At 32.0% G+C, this 22,488-nt stretch overlaps 2 protein-coding genes across 3 annotated transcripts in view; both read right to left on the bottom strand.

Moving 5' to 3' along the window:
• The window catches only part of LOC128036578 (disease resistance protein RPV1-like), a 31,467-nt gene extending 10,250 nt beyond the window's left edge, over positions 1-21,217 (bottom strand). Inside the window, exons 1-3 of the mRNA XM_052627244.1 lie at positions 21,185-21,217; positions 20,746-21,095; positions 20,230-20,465 (exon numbers count right to left, since the gene is read on the bottom strand). Of these exons, the coding sequence (XP_052483204.1) occupies positions 20,230-20,465; positions 20,746-21,095; positions 21,185-21,217 (619 nt within the window). The remainder of the gene's footprint in view (positions 1-20,229; positions 20,466-20,745; positions 21,096-21,184) is intronic.
• Positions 1,845-7,127, bottom strand: LOC105761501 (disease resistance protein RUN1-like). 2 transcript variants are annotated; one of them, XM_052627246.1, is made up of 7 exons: positions 6,541-7,127; positions 5,151-6,252; positions 5,012-5,052; positions 4,116-4,356; positions 3,181-3,973; positions 2,885-3,078; positions 1,845-2,794 (listed from the first exon to the last, which is right to left on the bottom strand). In XM_052627246.1, the coding sequence occupies exons 1-7, from the start codon at positions 7,026-7,028 to the stop codon at positions 2,213-2,215; spliced, it is 3,441 nt and encodes a 1,146-aa protein (XP_052483206.1). In that variant the 5' UTR covers positions 7,029-7,127; the 3' UTR covers positions 1,845-2,212. The 2 variants fall into 2 exon arrangements, with proteins under 2 accessions (XP_052483206.1, XP_052483205.1); XM_052627245.1 differs by having other exon boundaries at positions 2,885-3,973.
• Positions 21,218-22,488: the final 1,271 nt, after the last annotated feature.

The raw sequence follows: 22,488 nt of genomic DNA on the forward strand, positions 1-22,488 counted from the left end.
GACTTATGCTTCAAAAAATTTACCCAACAGAACCTTGAATAATCATCAATGAAGAGTACAAAGTACCTGCTGCCATTTAAGGAGGTAGTCTTCATTGGTCCACAGATGTCTGTATGAACAAGCTGAAGTTTCCCTTGTGCTCTCCATGCCTTGTTGACTGGAAAGGGTAATCTGGTCTGTTTGCCTAGCTGACAGACCTCACATACAGCATCCTTTTGCTCGATTTTGGACATGTCACTGACCAGATCCATTTTGTGCAACATGTTCAGTGAATTGTAGTTCATATGCCCCATCCTTCTGTGCCACAAATCAGTCTCATCAGACTGAGATGCATATGCCTTAGCCTGAAGCTGATTCACATTTACAATGAAAGTCCTGTCTTGCATAGCCACTGTGGTTAACACTTCACCAGCTGCATTTTTGATCAAACAGTTCTTGCCTTCAAAAATCAGAGAATAGCCTTTCTCCAATAGCTGGCCAACACTTAGCAAGTTTTGGTCAATATCAGGTACATAGAGAACCTCTGAAATGGTTTTAATACCTGACTTGGTGCTTATCAAAGCCTTGCCTTTCCCTTTTGCCTCCAGTAGCTCACCATTACCAATTCTGACTTTGGACTTGAATGTGGTGTCAAGCTCCTTGAATATACTCTTCTTAGAAGCCATATGGTGGGTGCATCCACGGTCAATCAGCCAAATTTTGCTAACCTTGCTCGAGCTTGCAAAGCATGATGCTGAAAAAACATGCTCTTCTGGTGCTTCAACCTCTTCTGCAGCTTGAGCTTGGCTTTGAAATTGTGGTTGTGTTTTTGACTTGCTCTTACAGACCTTTTCAATGTGGCCAAATTGCTTGCAGGCTCTGCATTGAATGTCTGGTCTGTACCAGCAATATTTCTCAAGATGAGTAGTCTTCTTGCAATGGACACAAGGTGGGAACTTCCTTTTGACAGGTTCTTTCTTCTTCTTCTCAGTCCAAGGCTTCTTGCCTTTGGCATTTAAGTTTGTACTTGAGCTTTCTCTGCCTCTAGCCTGAAAAGCTCCTTCATAGTGGTCCTCCTGCCTATTTGCCCTTCTCTGCTCTTGAGCATAAAGAGCATTTATAAGCTCAGTCAAAGGGATCGTTGATAAGTCCCTTGAATCTTCCAGGGAGGAAATTTTTGCCTCATACTTCTCTGGCAAGGTTGTTATGACCTTCTCAACCACTCTTTGGTCACTGAATTCTTCCCCAAGCAGCTTTATGTTGTTGACAGTAGCCATGATTCTGTCAGCATACTGCTTGATGGTTTCTGAGTCCTTCATTTTGAGATTTTCAAAGTCTCTTCTCATGTTGATCAGCTGCTGTTGCCTGGTCTTGTCAGACCCCTGAAACTCCTCCTTGAGTTTATCCCAGGCCTGTTTTGGAGTGTCACAAGCCATTATTCTTATGAAAATAACATCAGAGACTCCACTTTGAAGGCACGACATAGCCTTGTACTTCTTGGCACAGTCTTCATTGTGCTGCCTGATCTGGGATATGGTCGGGTTGGCTCTTAGTGGTGGTGGCTCAGTGTCATTGAGAACAACATTCCACAGGTCATGTGCCTGCAGATATGTTCTCATTTTCACTGCCCAGATGTTGTAATTTTCTCCAGCAAAGACATGTGGAGGAGGTGGTGTAAAGCTCATTTTTCAGCAAGCAAAACAACCTCTTCTTCTTTTGTTTCAAATACAATTTGCTTAATGACAGTGTACAACCAAGGCCCTCAAAGACTGAAAGCTCTTGATGCCATTTGTTGGATAAATGGCAGTACAAAGAAGCAAACCGAATGGAAGCAAAAAGAGAACTAAAAAAAACTCAGCAAAGAATTGTAACTGAAGTCATATATTTTTCATTCAAATTTTGAATATATGAAGGTTACAAACAATTTGACAGTTACCTACTAATTTAACTGCCCTTACTTAATACATACTAAAACATAGCAACTTGCTTACAAAAGAAAGCTGGCATACCAGCTATTACATCAGTCAAACTTCCTACTATCTTAGCTAACTCATTACAAAGATTTAGGCTAAGTTCCATAGGAACAAAATATTCAAAAAGTAATTCTATAATTGAACCAACTCCATTTCTTTGCTACAAAACAGTATAGCAGCTAAACTTGTACAATTTGCTGCTGTTGGTCTTTTGACCAAATTGTTGCTGTTGGTTCTTTGTTGCAATGCAGGCCATGGCTTCAACAAGAACTGCTACCTACTGATCCATGGTTGAGAGCAGCGTGTTGGTGGATGTGTTCAAAATTTGGAGAAGATGGAGTGGTATGGCACTGCAACTCTTTTATTTCTTCCAAATCTTCCTCGTACACTATTCTAAAACCATACTTCTTTACCTTAACACGAGGGTCATCTACTCCTAATTCGTTATTGAAAGGCAAATAAAGCTCATCGCGTAGTTGATATTTATCCTCCAAGTCAAATGGATCTATTGCATTACGCGGAAAATAACGAATAAAAAGGTGATCTTTCATTATGGGCCTGTCAAAGAATGGAGCTACCCATCGGTTTCTACAACCAATTGGTCGATGATTTCCACCAAAAATAGATCCATCCCATCTGATAGCCCTTGAAGCATCTTTATTGACAAAAATGCAGCAACAAGCAACTCCAATCCATTCACTATCTTCGTGAAGGCTGATAGGTAGGGGTATCTTAACTGAAGAGTCACTTTTTTGTTGGCTAAACCATTCTGGAATTTCACTTCTGGGCACCAAAATATCAAAGAAGTCATTATCAAGCCATTTTCCAGAATTTGGAAGTGCCTACAAAATAAAACACAAGTCGTCTGGTAACTAAAACCATAAATTCTCAAGTATGAGATTTTGTAAGGGAGAAAAAATAGATTAATAGACCTTAAGATGTTCTTTCAGCAGTGCTACTGCATTGATTTTCTCAGCAAATTTGAAGCAGTTAATGGCATGAATGTTATCACCAACCACTAAATTGCTTACTTTTGATGGACTTACTTCAAGTGAAGAACAATCATCTATTATCACACTTTCTATACTTGTTGGTAGCTCAGGCAACGATTTAAGCATCTTGCAATCTGACAATACAATACAATGAAGCTGGGAAAGTTGAGTAAGAGCCAAAGGAATGGTGATGAAATTGTTACCACAAAGATAAAGATAACTCAAAGAGGATAGACCAGAAATATCACTAGGAGTATCTGCTTCACCAAGAGTGCACAGGTTGCAATTTGACAATTCAAGAGACTCAAGCTTTGAGAGTCGAGTAAGAGATGCAGGTACGCTGACGAAATTGTTACCACTAAAATCAAGTATTACCAAACAGGATAGACCAGAAATATCAGGTGGAATATCTCCTTCACAAAGATTGCAGTCCCTTAGGTTTAGCACACTTAAAGAACTCAAACCTGACAACAAAGGCAACATCCGAGCCATGGGATTCGTCCTCCTTCCTTGGATTACCTTGAACAGAGAAGGCAAATTTGGCAGTGACTTATATGATGGTCCCTTGCGCCCATTGAAAGACAGAACTTCAAGATTTTTAAATTGAAAAATGAAGGATGGTGGTTCTGTTATGGCTGTTTCACTCAAGTCGAGCTCTTCCAAAAGCTTTGCATGCTGCAAATTCTCCGATAAATTTTCCACTCTATAACAACCGGCAAGATCTAGAGTTTTTAGACGTTCCATTTTTCCACCAATCTCCGGAAACCTTACAAGACTTGAGCAACCCGAAAGAATTAATGTTTCAAGAGATTCCATTCCAATTTTGGTTGGAAGAGTCCTAAGACTTTTGCAGTCTCTTAAATTCAAAAGTTTAAGGCTCTTAAGCACCCCGATTGATGGATGAACATCCACTAATTTGGTACAACCTGCCAAAATCAAAACTTCAAGATTTGATGCTGTTGTGAAGTCTGGTGTCTTGATCAGGTTTTGGGACCCTTCGAGGTTCACTATTTTCAAGTTAGACAAGGGCTGTTGAAGACCACAGTAAATTAGAAACAAATGAGAAAGCATAATAATGCTCATTTTTGTTTTTTTGTTTTACCTTAATCAAAGTTTAATAATTTATATTAAAATAAGCTAAAACACAAGGATAAGATGAGTTAATTCTTACTCTATTTCCCTTCCATAGTTGTTGAATGTGACTACATCGTAAAAGAAGTGCGACAAGGTTGTCCGGTTGAAAGCTTGAAGGCAAGTATCTTAAAGGGTATCCTTTCCAATCTAAAAGTCGTAGTTCATTAGAAAGATATTTGAGATCATCACAATTTAAAAGGCAAAGCACTTTGAGCAATCTCAGTTTTTTCATCTTCAAGAAGGTATCCGCACTCAAATTGAGCATCTTGTTCGATTCCCTAATATCAATGAGCAAAGCAAAAATGAGCTTCAGAATATACTAAAACATTCAATATCTAAAAGAAATGTTGCATCAATATTGTTTTTTAAGTACTCGTATCCAATACTTATATCTAATGCACATTCGTATATGGGTATTAAGATATGATCCTTTAAGAACCTTTTAAATATGTGAAAAAAAATTTTAAATTTCTTTTTAATATACCCATATTAAAGAGATACTTATATCTAATAATTACATCCGATGTTAAATTACCTAATCCTAAAAATTGAATTAATATGTTGATTTATATTTGGTCCACAAACAATGCATAATTTACAAGTTAATGAACCAAACAATGTCACATAATTAAAAATGAAACCATTTTCATTAAAAAATTTGATGATATGTTATAATCTAATTTGTTGATATACACTTTTAGTACATTAAATATATACCATTAATTTTCACAAAAAATATACCATTAATATTTCAAAAATACATACATTTCTCTTTTGATTCTTTTGTAAAAGTAAATATGTTGCTAGATAAATTTCATAATTAAACATTGAAATATTGAATGTCAAAAGTTTTGCTATATTTTTTTTTATCATATTTAAAAATAATAATTATTTACAGTACACATAGATATATGTTTATGTGTGTCTTCTTACCTTTTATTATCGATGATTATGCCTTCAATCATTTCTGTAGCCTAAAAAAGATTAAGAACAGATAATAAGAAAATAAAATAAATGGTGAATAATGTAGGATAGAAAAGAAATAGTATGTAACTTTTGTTGAATAACTTACAGTGTTTTTTGTTAGGACATGATGGATGTCCCTTTCCTCCCACAATCTGCAACGTTTTCCAGGTTCATCAACACATTTTTCTTTAACAATTGTTCTTCCCATTTCTTGCAACAAGTCATGCATCTTCAAATATTTGCTGTGTTCATCGACTTTTAGGAGAGATTTTTTAACGAGAACATCAATTCCAATATCAGGAAAAAACTCACAACCATGCAATACTTTGATTACAAAATCTTTCTTCTCCCCATTGAAGAAGCATGCTATATCTAAAAATATATTCTTCTCCCTTTCTTCCAGTCCATCAAAACTGATTCGAAGTTTATCGAGAATTTCTTTATTAGAATCTCTTTTAAGTCTTTCAATCGCACTTCTCCATTGAGTCGCATCTCTACCGCACAAAAAGGAACCTAAAACTTCAAGAGCTAAAGGGAGTCCACCAGCATAATTTACAACATGTTTAGAAAGCTCAATGAAATCATCTTTCTGCACTGTATCACTATGAAAAGCTTTCAGACTGAAAAGTTGAAGCGCATCTTTGGGATTCAGTGTTGTGGGCATATACACGTCATTAACTTGGCAACATCGAAGCAAATGTTCGTCTCTTGTTGTTACAACGATTCTACTTCCTAATCCGAACCAATCGTGCCTTCCAACCAAGCATTTTAAGTGTTGTATGTTATCAACATTATCAAGAACAACAAGAACCTTTTTGTGAGACAACCTATGGCTAATTATGTCACTTCCTTCATGAACATCGAAAAAGTTGAAGCATTCACCATGAAAGATCTGTGAAAGAAGTTGTTTCTGTAAAGAAACTAGTCCGCATTTGTCTGAAACTTCTCGAATATCAGCAATAAAGCTTTTACCTTCAAAATGAGGTGACATTTGAGTGTAAGCAACTCTTGCGAGTGTCGTTTTACCGATGCCACCCATTCCGCAAATTCCTATAACGCGGACATCATCTTCCCCAATGTTTATTTTCAAATACAAATCCTCCAAGCGTTCACTAATACCAACCAAGTCGCTATGAGTAACTGGATATGTCTGACATAGTTTTGCTGATATCTTCTTAACAATGTCTCTAATAAATTCTGATTCATGCCTAAAAAAAAAAAAGAAATTTTAATGTTTTGAGTAAAATTTTGTTGATATGTTTCGAATGCACTTTCTTTTTCAATGAATCATGAAACATAATATAGTTTGGAAGAAAACAAGAACCAAGAATAAGAAAGCAAGATCTGTTGCGGAGCCAGAAGACAAAATTTTCTCTTTTATTGAAACACTTTTCAATTAAACACATAGGATTAGAAAAAAAGAAAAAAGTTATACATACATATATATATATATATATCCAAAAAACTAGAAAATAGAGAAGAAAAGAAAGAATTACCTGTTATTTAAATGCCATCCCTTGACTGCAGCCACTTGAATTAAAGCATTTCGCCACCTTTGGATCTTCTCACTTTCTTCTTTGTATCTCTCTTCATGTCTGGCAAAGGCTTCTTCCACTTTCCCTTTTTGTTTTCTTAAATCAGATGGATCAACATCGTAAAAAATTGGAAACACTTTATGGCCGTCGTTGTTATGTTGTTGAACAATCTCAGCAAGCTCCTCCAAGCACCAACTTGAAAAGGCATAAGTTTGTGAAAAAACGATTACCGAGCACCATGATTGCTGAATTGCTTTAAAGAGTTCTGGCGCGATCTCTTCGCCGGCCTCCAGCTTTGGATCATCCCTGAAAGTGACGATCCCACTCCTCTTTAGAGCATCGTAGAGATGATCCGTGAAGTTCTTGCGAGTATCTTCACCTCTAAAACTCAAGAAAACATCGTATTTCTTTCTAGAAATGGATGAGGAAGTCGAAAGTAATGACGACATGACGATGTATGAGAAGAAAAATATATGTGGATGTAGTGTTCAAAATCAGAAAATAGATCGCTCAATACCTCAGAAACAAAGTAGAAACAATAAGTATATGAGCATAGGGGTGAAGATTGAGCGATAAGATGTTGTTTCCAAGAGGGTGAGAGTTGGCAAAGTGGAGTCTACTTTAATTCTAAGTAATAATTAAAATGTTGGACGGTTTGTACTTTACGTATTTAATAATTAGCAATGTTAATGGATTGATGTTCTCAGACATCTGTTGCAGTCAGTGGCTCTAAGGCAATCAATGCCTGTAGGGCAGGCCAAACTAGAATGCTCATAGGTGCGGACTCAAATAACTTATTTGGGCTCACTATCATAATAAAATTGATTCCCGTGTCCTAGGGCAGGGCTTTTACATTATAAGAAAATATGGGTCTGAAATTTTGTTCAGGCCGGTCCTAATTTAAATAATTTTATAATGTTATTAGTTAGACATATGATCCGTGAAGTTGTTGCCCATCTTTTAAATAAACACCAAAAAATTAAAAAGTTAAACAAGGATTTTGAAAAAATAAAAAAATCAAAAATTATTCCAAAAATAAAAAATAGAAAAGGTAAGTATATGAGCATAGGGGTGGGGGGTCAAAGATGAGCGATGGATGTTGTTTCCAAGAAGGTGACCCGTTGGCAAAGTGGAGTCTACTTTAACTATAAGTAATAATTAAATATGTTGGGCCTTTGTATTTTTGTTCAAATCCTCCTATATTGATGTTCTCAGCCTCTGTAGCAGTCAGTGGCTCTAAGGCCCATGAGCACCTCTAGGCCAAACCCACTAAATTTAGATTTTTAGATTGAAAAGTGAAGTATGGTGGCTCTGTTATGGCTGTTTCACTTAAATCGAGCTCTTCTAAAAACTTCGCTTGCTGCAAATTCTCTGGTAAATTTTCAACTCTATAATAACCAGAAAGATTAAGAGTTTTTAAACATTTCATTTTCCCATCGATATCTGGAAGCCTTTGAAGTTTTGAGCAACACGAAAGAATCAATGTTTCAAGGGATTTCACTTCAATTCTGGTTGGAAGACTCCTAAGACTTCTGCAGTCTTTGAAATTCAAAAGTTTAAGCCTCTTAAGCACTCCCAATGATGGATGGACATCTACAATTTTTAAGTCTGGGGTATTGGTCAGGTTTTGGGAACTTTTAAAGTTGATCACTTTCAACTTATATATGGGCTGTTGAAAACAATACTTAAAAAGCAATAAAAAAAACATAAAAGAAAACCTCAATTTTGTTTTTATATTCTTATCATAATCAAATTTCAATCATCCATCTTAAAATAAGCTAAAACAAGGATCAATGAACTAATTCTTACTCTATTTCCCCTCCACTGTTGTTCAATGCGAGTGTGTGAAAAAAGAAATGAAAGGGTCTCATTTCCAATCAAAAAATTAACTAACGTCTATGTATATAGTTCATTGCTTTTAAAGTTTTTTTGTACAGGGATCGGTGATCGACATGGGAATTTTACTTTTACATGCAAGAAGTAGAAGAGAAGAAGAACTGGCCAAAACGCTGGAAATACCGAATGTATGTATGCGTATATATATGTTAGCTCTAAGTTTCTCTTTATCTTCTATGTGTGTATATATTGGTGTTTAATTTTGATCTTAAATTATTTCTATCAAGTTTTTTTTTTTCCATGTTGTTGCAGTAAAGAAGCTGTGATTCCTATATGTTGCCGACGGTGCAGGTTGGCTGTGGTAGTGCCAGTGGAAATCCTGTGTGGGAAATATGCTTGCCCATCGAGGAAGGTGCAGTACGCAGCTCATTAACATGGTGTGGGATCATTAATATATAATATGTATTGGAAGAGTTGTTGAAACCTTTTCTTTTTATCTGTTTTATCTTGGATCAATTTGAGATATAATTAATCTCATAATTTGCAGGTTGTTGTTAAGAATTATTCTCATCTTTTATCTATTGATTCTGTCTTGTTTGAATCGGATTAATCGGTCGATTAGATTAGGAACCGACAAAGTATTAGTTCGAAGAATAATTTTAAATTGATTAGATTGAAAATTGATACGAACCAATTCAACCTGTTAAAAACTAAATGAACCGAAACTCTATTTTAACTTTTTTTTAAATTTTAATAATTTTTAACCATTGGACCAACAAACTAATAACTTATCCAATTCGACTACAAATCTGATTTAAAAAACATTAAATTAATTTTAGCATAAATTTTATTTTATCGGTATTACTTTATAAGCAGTGGATAATGGAATGCTATTAGTTTCTATGGATATGGTGTGGAGGTAGTAAATTCAGCAAACCCTGGTTCCACCATCCATAATGGCAAGCCATGCTATTACAAAAGATTTTATTCAAAATATGACTCGAATAATGTTGTATAAAATATTTAAAAAATATTAGATTTGTTCAAGAGTTAATCGTTTAAGTCCAAAAGCTCTTTCAAAATTTAAAAGGATTTAACAAAAATAATTAGCTAAGCTTAAATTGGGTTTGGGTAAATTAAACTCGTTAAAAATATAAGTTAGATTTAGGCTTTAATATTCGAAGCTCAACTCAACTCGACCAATTTTTAAATTTATCATTTATTATTTTTAATTTATTTTATATATCATACTATTTATAACAAGTGAAGAAAAGTGAAAGAAAAATTAATTCATTCATTTCATGAATGGGACCACACAATTTGGAGAAAAATAATGATACAACAAACACTCACTGTCACAAGTTCTATCAACACAAACAAAGACTTCAACATACCAAGAATAGAACATTACATTATGTTAACAAAGACTTCAACCACGTCCTTAATATGTTTAATTTATTTTTTTATATGCTATTTTATCATTATTTGTTTTAAGCCTTTATATTTATTATTTATTTGAAATTGTTTTGCATTAAAACTTTATATATATATATATATATTAAAACTGTTTCTTTTATTGTTTAAGATTTTGTTTTATATATTGTTTTGTTTTAAACTACTTTAGATTGACTAGTATTTATCTCAAGTTTTTATTTTATTTATTTCAAATATATGTGTATGCACTATCCATTTTAAATTTATGTGTATTAATATGTAATTTAAATTGTTTCTTATGCTATTTATTTTGAAATTTTCTATATTGTTCATTTCAAACTGCTTTATTTTTATTTATTTCATGTTTTTATAGATTGAGTACTTTATACATTATTTTATCTCATGTTAAAATATATTATATATGCTAGTTACTTTAAAATCATTTTGTACCTTTTCAACCATGCTATTTGTTTTATGCTTTATTTATTATCCATTGTAAGATTTTTTTCTTATTTTACGTTCTTATATGTACATACATATTATTTATTTTAAAATTTTATACATAGTATTTCTAAAATTGTTTTGTATATAGTTGATTTTAAATTTCTTTTTCACATTATTTATTTAAAACTCATTTATTATCATTTTAAAATTATTCTACACTTTATTTATTTTAATTTGCTTTGTACATCTCATCTTGAAATTGTTGTATATGTTATTTAACTTATTCGTCTTTGATTATTAATGCTAGTCTTTAAATAATGCATGTTGTGTGTTTATTGCCATTATGTGTACTATGAATTGTTTATTCGTACTTTAATGTTATTGTCATTCATCAATGTAACCATTTATTCATACACCAAATTTAACATTACATCAATTTTTACCCAAATTCGTAAAAAAAGAAAATTTTGGAAATAAAGACAATATTCGATACTTGGGATCTTCAAGAGGATTGAGCCCTAACGTGTTGGGTTCCAATTTTCTTCGTTGAATCTAAATAATCGAGAATGCTCTTTAATTAAAAAAACATAAATAAAAAGCTCATTATCGGGAATTCAATACGTTGTGTCCTAACGCATTGGATATGACACGTTGTTTTCTCGAGACGAGGATTTTTCAAAAATTAATAAAGGCAATATTCCGTATTTGGAAATTCGAGAAGCTGTGCCCTAACTTACTGGGTTTCGATTTTTCTCGCGTTAAACCTAAATAACCGAATATCCTTTTAAAATTGAAAAGGTTTAAATAAAAAATAAAAAGGCAAGCTTACTCTCAAAATACGAGGTGTCGTGTCCTAACTTACTGGATGTGACATCTTGTTACTTTGAGATAAGGAGGCATTTTTCATTTTTGATTTATTTGAGTAATTTTAAAATAACACAATATAAAGAGGGATCGTATTTTTTAAATTCTTTTCGAGTTTTCAGTCTTCGACACTAAGACACTAATTAATCAACTAGGTACCAATTTTGGGCGTTACGACGGTGCTAACCCTTCCTCGTACGTAACCAACTCCCAAACCCGTTTTTGGATTTCGTAGACCAAACTCGTTGTTTTAATAAAATCAAATTGTTTATCAAAAACAACCATTTTACGAGGTGACTTGATCACACCTCATCAAAAAAGATTGGTGGTAACTCCCATGTTCGTTTTTCTTCATTTTTAAAACTTAAGTCGACCCGTTTTCACAAAAAAAATGGTGTCAACAACTATTAGCAACTAACATGATAAGAAAACCAATTATGAGAGTCCAAAGTGAGGGCAAAATCAGCAAGAAAACTAAGTATTTACTAAACTGAAAGGGAAGACGATAAATCTATCCCTAAAAATTCTTGCAAAAACAAGACTACTGACAAAAGCAAGACTAATACTTGTACATGAACTTTTGTTATACCTATCACCCGGGCCTAACACATGACACATCTAGGAGACTCCATCTAGACACTAGAGAATGTCCTATATCCACCCACTCATACGAATTGCCCTCAATCGATCTACCTCCTAGCCTACTATAGACCACTTGCTTATATGGGAAACACTTCCCCTTCTACTTAGCTACTTGCTCACCATGGTCTAGCAACTCGCTTTTCAGTGCGAACATTCTCTTAAACAATCAATAGGACACATTTGTGCATAACAACTCCATACCGCCTAAATGAATACCATAATAGACCCCACAACACACGATCTTCAAGTGCTCCATGATGGCAACTTTCTTTGTAACAACCTGTCACATCACATAATCCATTATATTAATATATGTTAGCGTAATAATATAATTTTAAGTAAATAAATTTAGATTTAAAATTAAATTATTATGAAAGAGGATAAATGGAATTTTTTTAATATAAATATATGAAATAATTTGGGGATAAATCTCAAAACTATACATGAACTTTAGTCTAATATGCAATTTTATACATGAAATTTTGATTTGTATCCAATTCTCACAAATTATTAATATAGTATCATTTTATGTTAATATATTGCATACACATACAATTATATTTATCCAATATAAATATAAATTCATGTATTTTATTTCTTTAAATGTATATGATTTAACCACAATCAAAGTTTCATGTACCAGCCCGATTTTGGGTCTAGTCGGAATAGTGGTTTCGGGACCACAAATTTGAGGAGGAAAAATGTAATGGCCTGAATTTTCAAAGGCGTCGGAATGATGATTCGAGATTACTAAATTCGACAAATTATTAGAAAATATTATTAATTTAGTGAGTATAAGTTAAATGTGAAGTTAGGAAAAATTTTGAAATAGTGAATAGTGCACTAGAAATAAATATTAAAATAATTAGAATCGAAAACGAGGTATTGAGACCTCGGAGATTTTAAACAGAGCCATAAATATTTTTATAAATATTTATGGAGTGTTGAGAAGTTAGTATTAAAGTTTCGTTAAGAAATTTTAAAGTTCTGATAATTAATTGAACAAAAAGGACTAAATTGTAACAAATGCAAAATTATAGGAAATGATTAAATAGCTTAAATGATAAAAGGAAGAGGGCTTAAAAGGAAAATAGACCCAAGGTCTATTTGGGCTGGACGGCAAAGGCATGAAATCAGCAGAAAGTAAAGAGAATTAAGGGCAAAATTGGAATATTGCAAAATTTGCTTAATAAAGTTAGGACCAAAGTGGAATTATCTAGATTTCTCTTCACTTTTTCTGCATTCTCATCAGCTAAAACACCATGAAAGGGTTTCTTCAAGCTGGTTCTTCATATTTTTACTGCAAGTAAGTTCAATTCTTGATCATTTCTTGAAATTTTTGTATTTTTATGACTTTTACAACTAGGCCCACTTGTTGAATTCATTAGTTTTTGATTTTATGAAATAAGTTCAAAGTTGATATGAATATGTGCTGGAATTATATGATGAATTAGCATGGAATTAGAGCTTTAAATTGTTCATATGCTGATTTTATTGAATATGCTGATTTTATTGAAAGAATTGAATAGAAAGTGAATGTTTGGGACCTAATAGTAAAAGAGTTTGAAGTTAGAGTTATATGTGGAAATTCTGAATTTCAATAGTTGTGAAATAATTTATAATGTCTAGGTAAAGTATTAATTGAGAAAATTAGATCAATTGAGGGGTTAATTGAGAAAGGACCGAATTGTATAAACTGTGAAATTTGGGGAAAATGGTAATTAACATCATGCACTAAAATAGTTTTGGACAGCAGCAGTAGTCTAACTTTAAAAATCACCAAAATTGTAGAGAAAGAATTAGAGAATGAATAAAATATGAAATTAAATCTTATTGAGTCTAGTTTCTTATAAAAGAAACGGTGTAAGCAATGAAATTGTAAATAAAGAGATATAATAGATTTTATGAGACAAGGTCAGAATGAATTCGGGTTCCCCTGTTCTGACTTTGGAAAATCATTAAAATTGTACAAAAGTTATTATGAGTTATAATTTATATGGTTAGAATCCTTAATGAGTCTCTTTTCATAAAAACAAACTGAAACATCATCCAAATTTTGTATAATGAGATAATTAATTTTTAGTGAAGAGTAGTCGGAACTGTCAGACAGCAAAACAGGGGAAAATTTAAAGAATAAACTGTACTATATGGCTGAACCAAAAATTCTGAAAATTTTATGGTAAGAAGATATGTGAGTCTAGTTTCAGGGAAAATTTACGGATCTTAATTTTGAGTTCTGTAGCTCTGGGTAAAAATAATTTAGTGACTCTGACTCGGATAAACAGCTTTGAATATACATGTGAGTGAATAGTGAAATTATAGTTAATGTTGTTTAAGTGTGTTATGCACATCAAGGATGTGGAATGGAGAGGAGGAGGAGGAAAATTGGAAAATATATGAATGATTTGTGTATAATTTGTCATAAGTTTGATTATAATTGAAAAATGATGAAATAGAAATGATGCTTATATTTGTGCATTATTGGACGTGGTTTAAGCTTATGTGTGAAAATAAAGTTTCATAGTATGTGTGAATAGCATATTTGGTATATGATTGGGCATGAAGTAATGTCATGAATGGTTTATGAATTAACACATGTTGGTAAGTGTGGTACATTAATAAGTGTTGTGCTCATCCATGCTTATAATGCTTATGCTATATGTGTATTTGGCTATCATATTTGGTATACATGCTTAGGCTTTGGCCAAGTAGTGGCTGAATTATGCCACGTTAAATTTATAAGTTATGCATTGAAATGGTTTATCATGTGGATAGTTCCAAAAAGAGTTATGTTTAAATACACCAGCTTGCAACTATGGTTGAATGATATGTTTATATCTTGTGTGATATGCATAGGAAAGCGAGTGTGGAAAGGTAATAAAATAGTAAGTTCATATGGCTGAAATTTAATGATTACATGTTAATTTCATGAATTATATAATGTATGATGAGATATATTTGTTGATGAATTGAGAATAAAATAACAATGCTAAAACCGAATAAATGATCAAATTAAGCGGAACGCCGGATTTGAGTACTTCTGATCAAGTAACAAAGTGATAAGTGGTAGCTTTAGCTACACTTATCTGATCAAGTGACAAAGTGATGAGTGGTAGCGTTAGCTACACTTATCTGATCAAGTGACAAAGTGATAAGTGATAGCTTTAGCTACACTTATCTGATCAAGAGACAAAGTGGAAAGTGATAAGTGGTAGCATTAGCTACACTTATCTGATCAAGTGACAAAGTGATAAGTGATAGCTTCGGCTACACTTATCTGATCAAGAGACAAAGTGGAAAGTGATAAGTGATAGCTTCAGCTACACTTATCTGATCAGGGACAAGTGATAAGTGATCATACGCAAGACCATAGTTATACTATGGCAAAGTGAAAGTGAAGTACTCAATTTTCCGTAACCGTTCCCTAATTTGATTAAGGATGGTAAGTGACAAATGGACCCAACAGAATTAAAGCAAATGGATAAGTGGTTGTGTATTTATACCAGGATGATGCTATTATTTAAGCTAAAGTGATATTTTCATTACAAAATTTAGAATTTTATAAATGTGTTAATGAATGGTATAATCGATAAACGTTGGGTTAAATGGTAAATACGTATTAATGTTAAACTTAGTGACATTGAATTGTATGTGAATTAAATGGAAATTGCTAGTGATATGATTTAAATTGTGAGCACGAGAAATTGCGAATTGAATGAAATAGAAATGAAGTATTGAATTGCATGAGTATGTATCGGGTCTCGTAGACCCTATTTATTATGATTATAATATTTTGAGGATATATTGTGAAGAGTTATAAAAGTATGTTAATAATTTTGAAAATTTTAATTTAGATGAAATTTTATAACTCGGTTAAATACGTTTACAAGTGTATGTGTTCTGGTAATGCCTCATACAATATTTCGGTGTTGAATACGGGTAAGGGGTGTTACATTTCATGTATCCATTTGAATTAAAATCAAAGTTCCACGTGTATAATTACACTAAATCAAAGCTCATTTATTAAATTGACATTGAATCAAAGTTAATGTATAATTTTGAGATTTATCTCAATATTTTAAGACCTACATAATAAAATAATATAAAATAATTAAAACACATAGTTCTCACGCCATCAGGATTATATATACATGACACAAATAACAAATATGTTAAACTCTCACGTAAAATAAATTATTACCATGTCAAATTTTATTTAAATTTATAGTCCTTCAAGAAAAAACAATGTAAATATACATATTAAATGAATATGAAAAATTATGTAAAATACAAGATGAATATAAATATTGAGTGTAGTGGTAAGTCACATTATATTTTTAAAGAATGAATGCGGATTCAAATATTATTAAGAGGATAGTCACAAGCCTCAAACATAAACAATAAAACGAATATATTGAATAACTATGACAATTGCAAACTATATAAAATATATTATAATATATAAGTAATGTAAACATGACATACATATACAATATGCCAATATATATAAGCAATGTGATGGGATTAGGTTCTCATGCAAAGCTGTATTTGTTGCTTAGGATCGCATCTGTATTTCATTTTCCCAACATTTTCTTCCACTAAGCTCAGTAATGCCGTGGATTCAATGTCTGCAGATTATAATGGCGAAACCAGCTGGAGGTCCAGCGAGGAGAGATAAATGAATCTATTGAATTTTTTAAAAGAAAAAAATATGAATAAGTGTCTTACGCACAAAAGATTTTCTAATGGAATATTAGTGCATACTTTATATTCATATTTGAATAAATATTAAAATAAATGTCTAAACATAAATATTTTATAAAAAAATATAAACTGAGGAGTTGGAATAATATTATTTCTACTTCAAGCCATGAAATTTAAATGATACTTTATTAGAAGAGATTAAATCTATTTAAGTACCTTTAAGGATTTATATTTAATCTTTCAAATATATAAAACAGTTTTAACTGATTAAATTGAACACATAAGTTGGTCTCCAATAAAAAATAATAATTTTAACTCAGTTGAAATTATGATCGATCCTTATTAAAGGATTCTCATTTTATCATTACTTGCTTCGTCTCCATTCTTGTCTCACAATTTTGTTTTAATTTGCTTCATCTTCAACCTACAAATAAAATTTTAATAAAAAAGATAAAACCAATCAAAATATACACATTTCGGTTATGTAAAAAGAATGAATTAAGTGAATAAAATTTTAAATGGTATAAAAACAATGTTATCAACATTTGAGATATGTACATGTTTTGGGTGATGCATGTTCTTTCCAGGAAGAATCCAAGAAGGTGGGTGTTGACAAAATGGAGCCTACAATAATTCTAAGTAATAAGTAAAGTGTTGGACGGTTTGTCTTTTACTTTCATTTACATAATCATATAATTGTCTATATAACTATATATTAAAGGAGTATTTGGTGACACCTGTCCAGAGAGGACAATGCGTTATTTTAAATTCGGTCCCTCACATTTTGCCTTTTATATGATTAAGTTCTATTTGAAGCATTTAAAATGTTCATTAGGTGCAGACTCAAATAACTTATATTTACTCACTATCATAATATTTTATGTATGAATACAATTTATTAATTTAATGTATAGGATTTTTTATCATATGAAGAAAAGTGAAAGAAAAATTAATTCATTCATGAATGGGACCATACAATTCGGAGAAAAATAAAGATACCACAAACACTCACTCCCAGACACGACATATCTAAAGTGACTATAAGCAACTAACATGATAAGAAAACCAATCCCGAGAGTCCAAAATGAGGGCAAAATCAATAAGAAAACTAAGTATTTACTAAACTAAAAGGGAAGAAGATAAATCTATATCCCTAAAAATATTTGCAAAAACAAGACTACTAACAAAAGCAAGACAAATATTTGTACATGAACTTTTGTTATACCTATCACCCGGGCCTGATACATGGCACATCTAGGAGACTCCATCTAGACAATAGAGAATGTCCTACATCTACCCACTCATCCGGATTGCCCTCAATCGATCTACCTCCTAGCATACTATAGACCACTTGCTTATATGGGAAACACTTCCCCTTCTACTTAGCTACTTGCTCACCATGGTCTAGCAACTCGTTTTTCAGTGTGAACATTCTCTTGAGCAATCAATAGGACTCATTTGTGCATAACAACTCCATACCGCCTAAATGAATACCATAATGGACCCTACAACACACGATCTTCAAGTGCTCCATGATGACAACCTCCTTTGTAACAACCTGTCACATCACGTAATCCATTATATTAATATATGTTAGCGCAATAATATAATTTTAAGTAAATAAATTTAGATTTAAAATTAAATTATCATGAAAGCGGATAAATGGAATTTTTTAATATAAATATATGAAATAATTTGGAGATAAATTTGATTTGTATCATTTTAATGTGCAATTCTCAAGACCATAATAAATTAGAAACAAATGTGAAAACGTAATAATGCTCATTTTTGTTTTTTTTTGTTGTTTTACCTTAATTTTAATAATTTATATTAAAATGAGCTAAAACACAAGGATAAGATGAGTTAATTCTTACTCTATTTCCTTCCATAGTTGTTGAATGTGATTATATGGTAAAAGAAGTGAGACAAGGCTGCCCGGTTGAAAACTTAAAGGCAAGTATCTTAAAGGGTATCTGTCCAATTTAAAATCGTAGTTCATTAGAAAGATATTTGAGATCATCACAATTTGAAAGTCAAAGCACTTTGAGCAATCTCAGTTTTTCATCTTCAAGAAGGTATCCACACTCAAATTGAGCATCTTGTTTGATTCCTAATATCCATGAGCAAAACAAAAGTGAGCTTCAAAATATAGAAAAACATTCGGTATCTAAAAAGAATTGTTGCATCAATATTGTTTTTAAGTACTCCTATCCAATACTTATATCTAATGCATATTCAGTATATGAGTATTAAGATATGATCCTTTAAAACCTTTCAAATACGTGAAAAAATAATTTTAAATTTTTTGAATATACTCATATTAAAGAGATACTTATATCTAACAATCGCATCCGATGTTAAATTACCTAATCATAAAAAATTGAATTAATATGTTGATTTATATTTGATCAAAAACAATGCATAATTTACAAGTTAATGAACCAAACAATGACACATAATTAAAAATGAAACCATTTGCATTTAAAAAATTGATGACATGTTATAATCTAATTCGTTGATATATACTTTTAGTACATTAAATATATACCATTAATCTTCACAAAAAATACACCATTAATATTTCAAAATATATACATTTCTCTTTTGATTCTTTTGAAAAAGTAAATATGTTGCTATATAAATTTCATAATTAAACATTGAAAGATTGAAATAATAATTATTTACAGTACACGTAGATATAAGTTTATATGTGTCTTCTTACTTTTTATTATCGATGATTATACCTTCAATCATTTCTGTAGCCTAAAAAAGATCAAGAACAGACAATAAGAAAATAAAATAAATGGTGAATAATGTACGATAGAAAAGAAATAGTATGTAACTTTTGTTGAATGACTTACTGTGTTTTTTGTTAGGACATGATGGACGTCCATTTCCTCCCACAATCTGCAACGTTTTCCAGGTTCATCAACACATTTTTCTTTAACAATTGTTCTTCCCATTTCTTGCAACAAGCTATGCATCCACAAATATTGGTTGCCATCATCGACTTTTATTAAAGATTTCTTAATGAGAACATCAATTCCAATATCGGGAAAAACTCACAACTATCCAATACTTTCATTAAAAAATCTTTCTTCTCCCCGTTAAAGAAGCATGCTATATCTAAAAATATATTCTTCTCCCTTTCTTCCAGTCCATCAAAACTGATTCGAAGTTTATCGAGAATTTCTTTATTAGAATCTCTTTTAAGTCTTTCAATCGCACTTCTCCATTGAGTCGCATCTCTACCGCACAAAAAGGAACCAAAAACTTCAAGAGCTAAAGGGAGTCCACCAGCATAATTTACAACATGTTTAGAAAGCTCAATGAAATCATCTTTCTGCACTGTATCACTATGAAAAGCTTTCAGACTGAAAAGTTGAAGCGCATCTTTGGGATTCAATGTTGTGGGCATATACACATCATTAACTTGGCAACATCGAAGCAAATGTTCGTCTCTTGTTGTTACAATGATTCTACTCCCTAATCCGAACCAATCATGCCTTCCAACCAAGCATTTTAGGTGTTGTATTTTATCAACATTATCAAGAACAACAAGAACCTTTTTGTGAGACAACCTATGGCTAATTATTTTATTTCCTTCATGAACATTGAAAAAGTTGAAGCATTCACCATGAAAGATCTGTGAAAGAAGTTGTTTCTGTAAAGAAACTAGTCCGCATTTGTCTGAAACTTCTCGAATATCAGCAATAAAGCTTTTACCTTCAAAATGAGGTGACATTTGAGTGTAAGCAACTCTTGCGAGTGTCGTTTTACCGATGCCACCCATTCCGCAAATTCCTATAACGCGGACATCATCTTCCCCAATGTTTATTTTCAAATACAAATCCTCCAAGCGTTCACTAATACCAACCAAGTCGCTCTGAGTAACTGGATATGTCCGACATAGTTTTGCTGATATCTTCTTAACAATGTCTCCAATAAATTCAGATTCATGCCTAAAAAGAAGAAATTTTAATGTTTTCAGTGATATGTTTCGAATGCACTTTCTTTTTCAATGAATCATGAAACATAATATAGTTTGGAAGCAAACAAGAACCAAGAATAAGAAAGCAAGATCTGTTGCGGAGCCAGAAGATAAAATTTGCTCTTTTATTGAAATATGACACTTTTCAATTAAACACACTGGATTAGAAAAAAAAATGTTATACATACATACATATATATATATATATATATCCAAAAAACTAGAAAATAGAGAAGAAAAGAAAGAATTACCTGTTATTTAAATGCCATCCCTTGATTGCAGCCACTTGAATCAAAGCATTTCGCCACCTTTGGATCTTCTCACTTTCTTCTTTGTATCTCTCTTCATGTCTGGCAAAGGCTTCTTCCACTTTCCCTTTTTGTTTTCTTAAATCAGATGGATCAACATCGTAAAAAATTGGAAACACTTTATGGCCGTCGTTGTTATGTTGTTTAATAATCTCAGCAAGCTCCTCCAAGCACCAACTTGAAAAGGCATAAGTTCGTGAAAAAACGATTACCGAGCACCATGATTGCTGAATTGCTTTAAAGAGTTCTAGCGCGATCTCTTCCCCGCTCCCAGCACCAAATCCACAAATCCCCTATCTATCGAAATCCCCAACCAGTCAGAGGCAGAGAGAGCAGTTTGTCGATTTCTTTCCCATCATTCTTCAATTGGTTTATTCCTTACAAGGAAAAGCTTCAGTGTTTCGGTTTCTTTCATACTTACATAACCCAGACAGTGAAGACGAAGAAGGTTCGATTTTTTTCTTTGCCCGTGTATTTAAACTTTGGGTTTCCTTGTTTTTGTAAATTTTTTTGTTTGTAATTTGTTGATGAGCCTGAAATTAAGTGAAATCGTCTTCTCTGTGTATAGGGTTTTCGTTCCTTTCATTTATCTTCATCGTCGTCAAGGTAATGCTTTCATTTCTCGGTTTATTTTGTGTTCATTTGTCTCCATCGTCGTCTTCTGGGTTTATGGGACGTATTCTGTAATGCTTTCATTTATTTTATATAGGTAATGCTTTCAATTGTTTGGAATAAATGTGTTGTTGTTGGCGACGATAGGTTGGAAATGAGTTGGAGTTTAGCATAGATTATGTTGACAGTCTTGGAGGAATTTAGGGCTTACTGTCTCTTTATGTTTCTTTATTTTGCTTAAAGTCTTGTAAATATCATTGTATTTTGCTGCTGACTGTCTGCTTTATGTTTCTTTCCATAGGTTTAGAGATTTATTGTTTGATGAAAGTAGTGGGGACTTTGCTTAAATCACAAATTTTATGTATTTGTTTGGTTTTCTTTCTTGAAATTCATTTCTTTTACTTGGTAACAGATCTTGCAGCTTAGAAAGGAATATGAACACAGAATTTTTTGTTTCTCTATTTTCTGTTTTCTGTACCATGTTTTGTTCCTCTAGCCATTTTTGCTTGTGTAGCTTAATTTATTATCAATGAACAGCATGTTATCTTTTATAATTTTTTATTCTTTTACACAAATAATAACACTTCTTTTATTTTAATATGTATTTTATTTTATTTTATTTTATAATACTTAACTATTATTTTGTTATATATTTTAATCCATACGATACCGGAAAATCATAGCACGTGAAGCTATTAAAAAAGTAAAATTTCTATGGAAGAATTTAATTTTTTAAGAGAAGTATATTAAAATTCAAAATAATATTTGTGCAACGATGATAAACGCCGGCCAAAGTCAATCATTTGGTATGGTTGCATGTTTTACTTAATTTATATTCTCGAAATTTTAAAATAAATGAAACCCAATTGTTAGGGATTTTGATTTTGACCATCCATCTTTTTGGACTATGCTCTTTTCTTAATCTGGTTGAATAAAGTATGAAAACTTTTTTACCAACCTTCCTCTAATTTGGTTGAAAAATTATGAAAAATTTTAGACTACGCTATTTTCTTAAATAAAATAAATGGCATAAAAATAAAACCGTATCCTTTCATAAACAAATTACTTTGATAC

The sequence above is a fragment of the Gossypium raimondii genome, unplaced genomic scaffold (genome assembly GCF_025698545.1).
Source record: "Gossypium raimondii isolate GPD5lz unplaced genomic scaffold, ASM2569854v1 Contig00024, whole genome shotgun sequence".
In the NCBI taxonomy this organism is placed as follows: Eukaryota; Viridiplantae; Streptophyta; class Magnoliopsida; order Malvales; family Malvaceae; genus Gossypium; species Gossypium raimondii.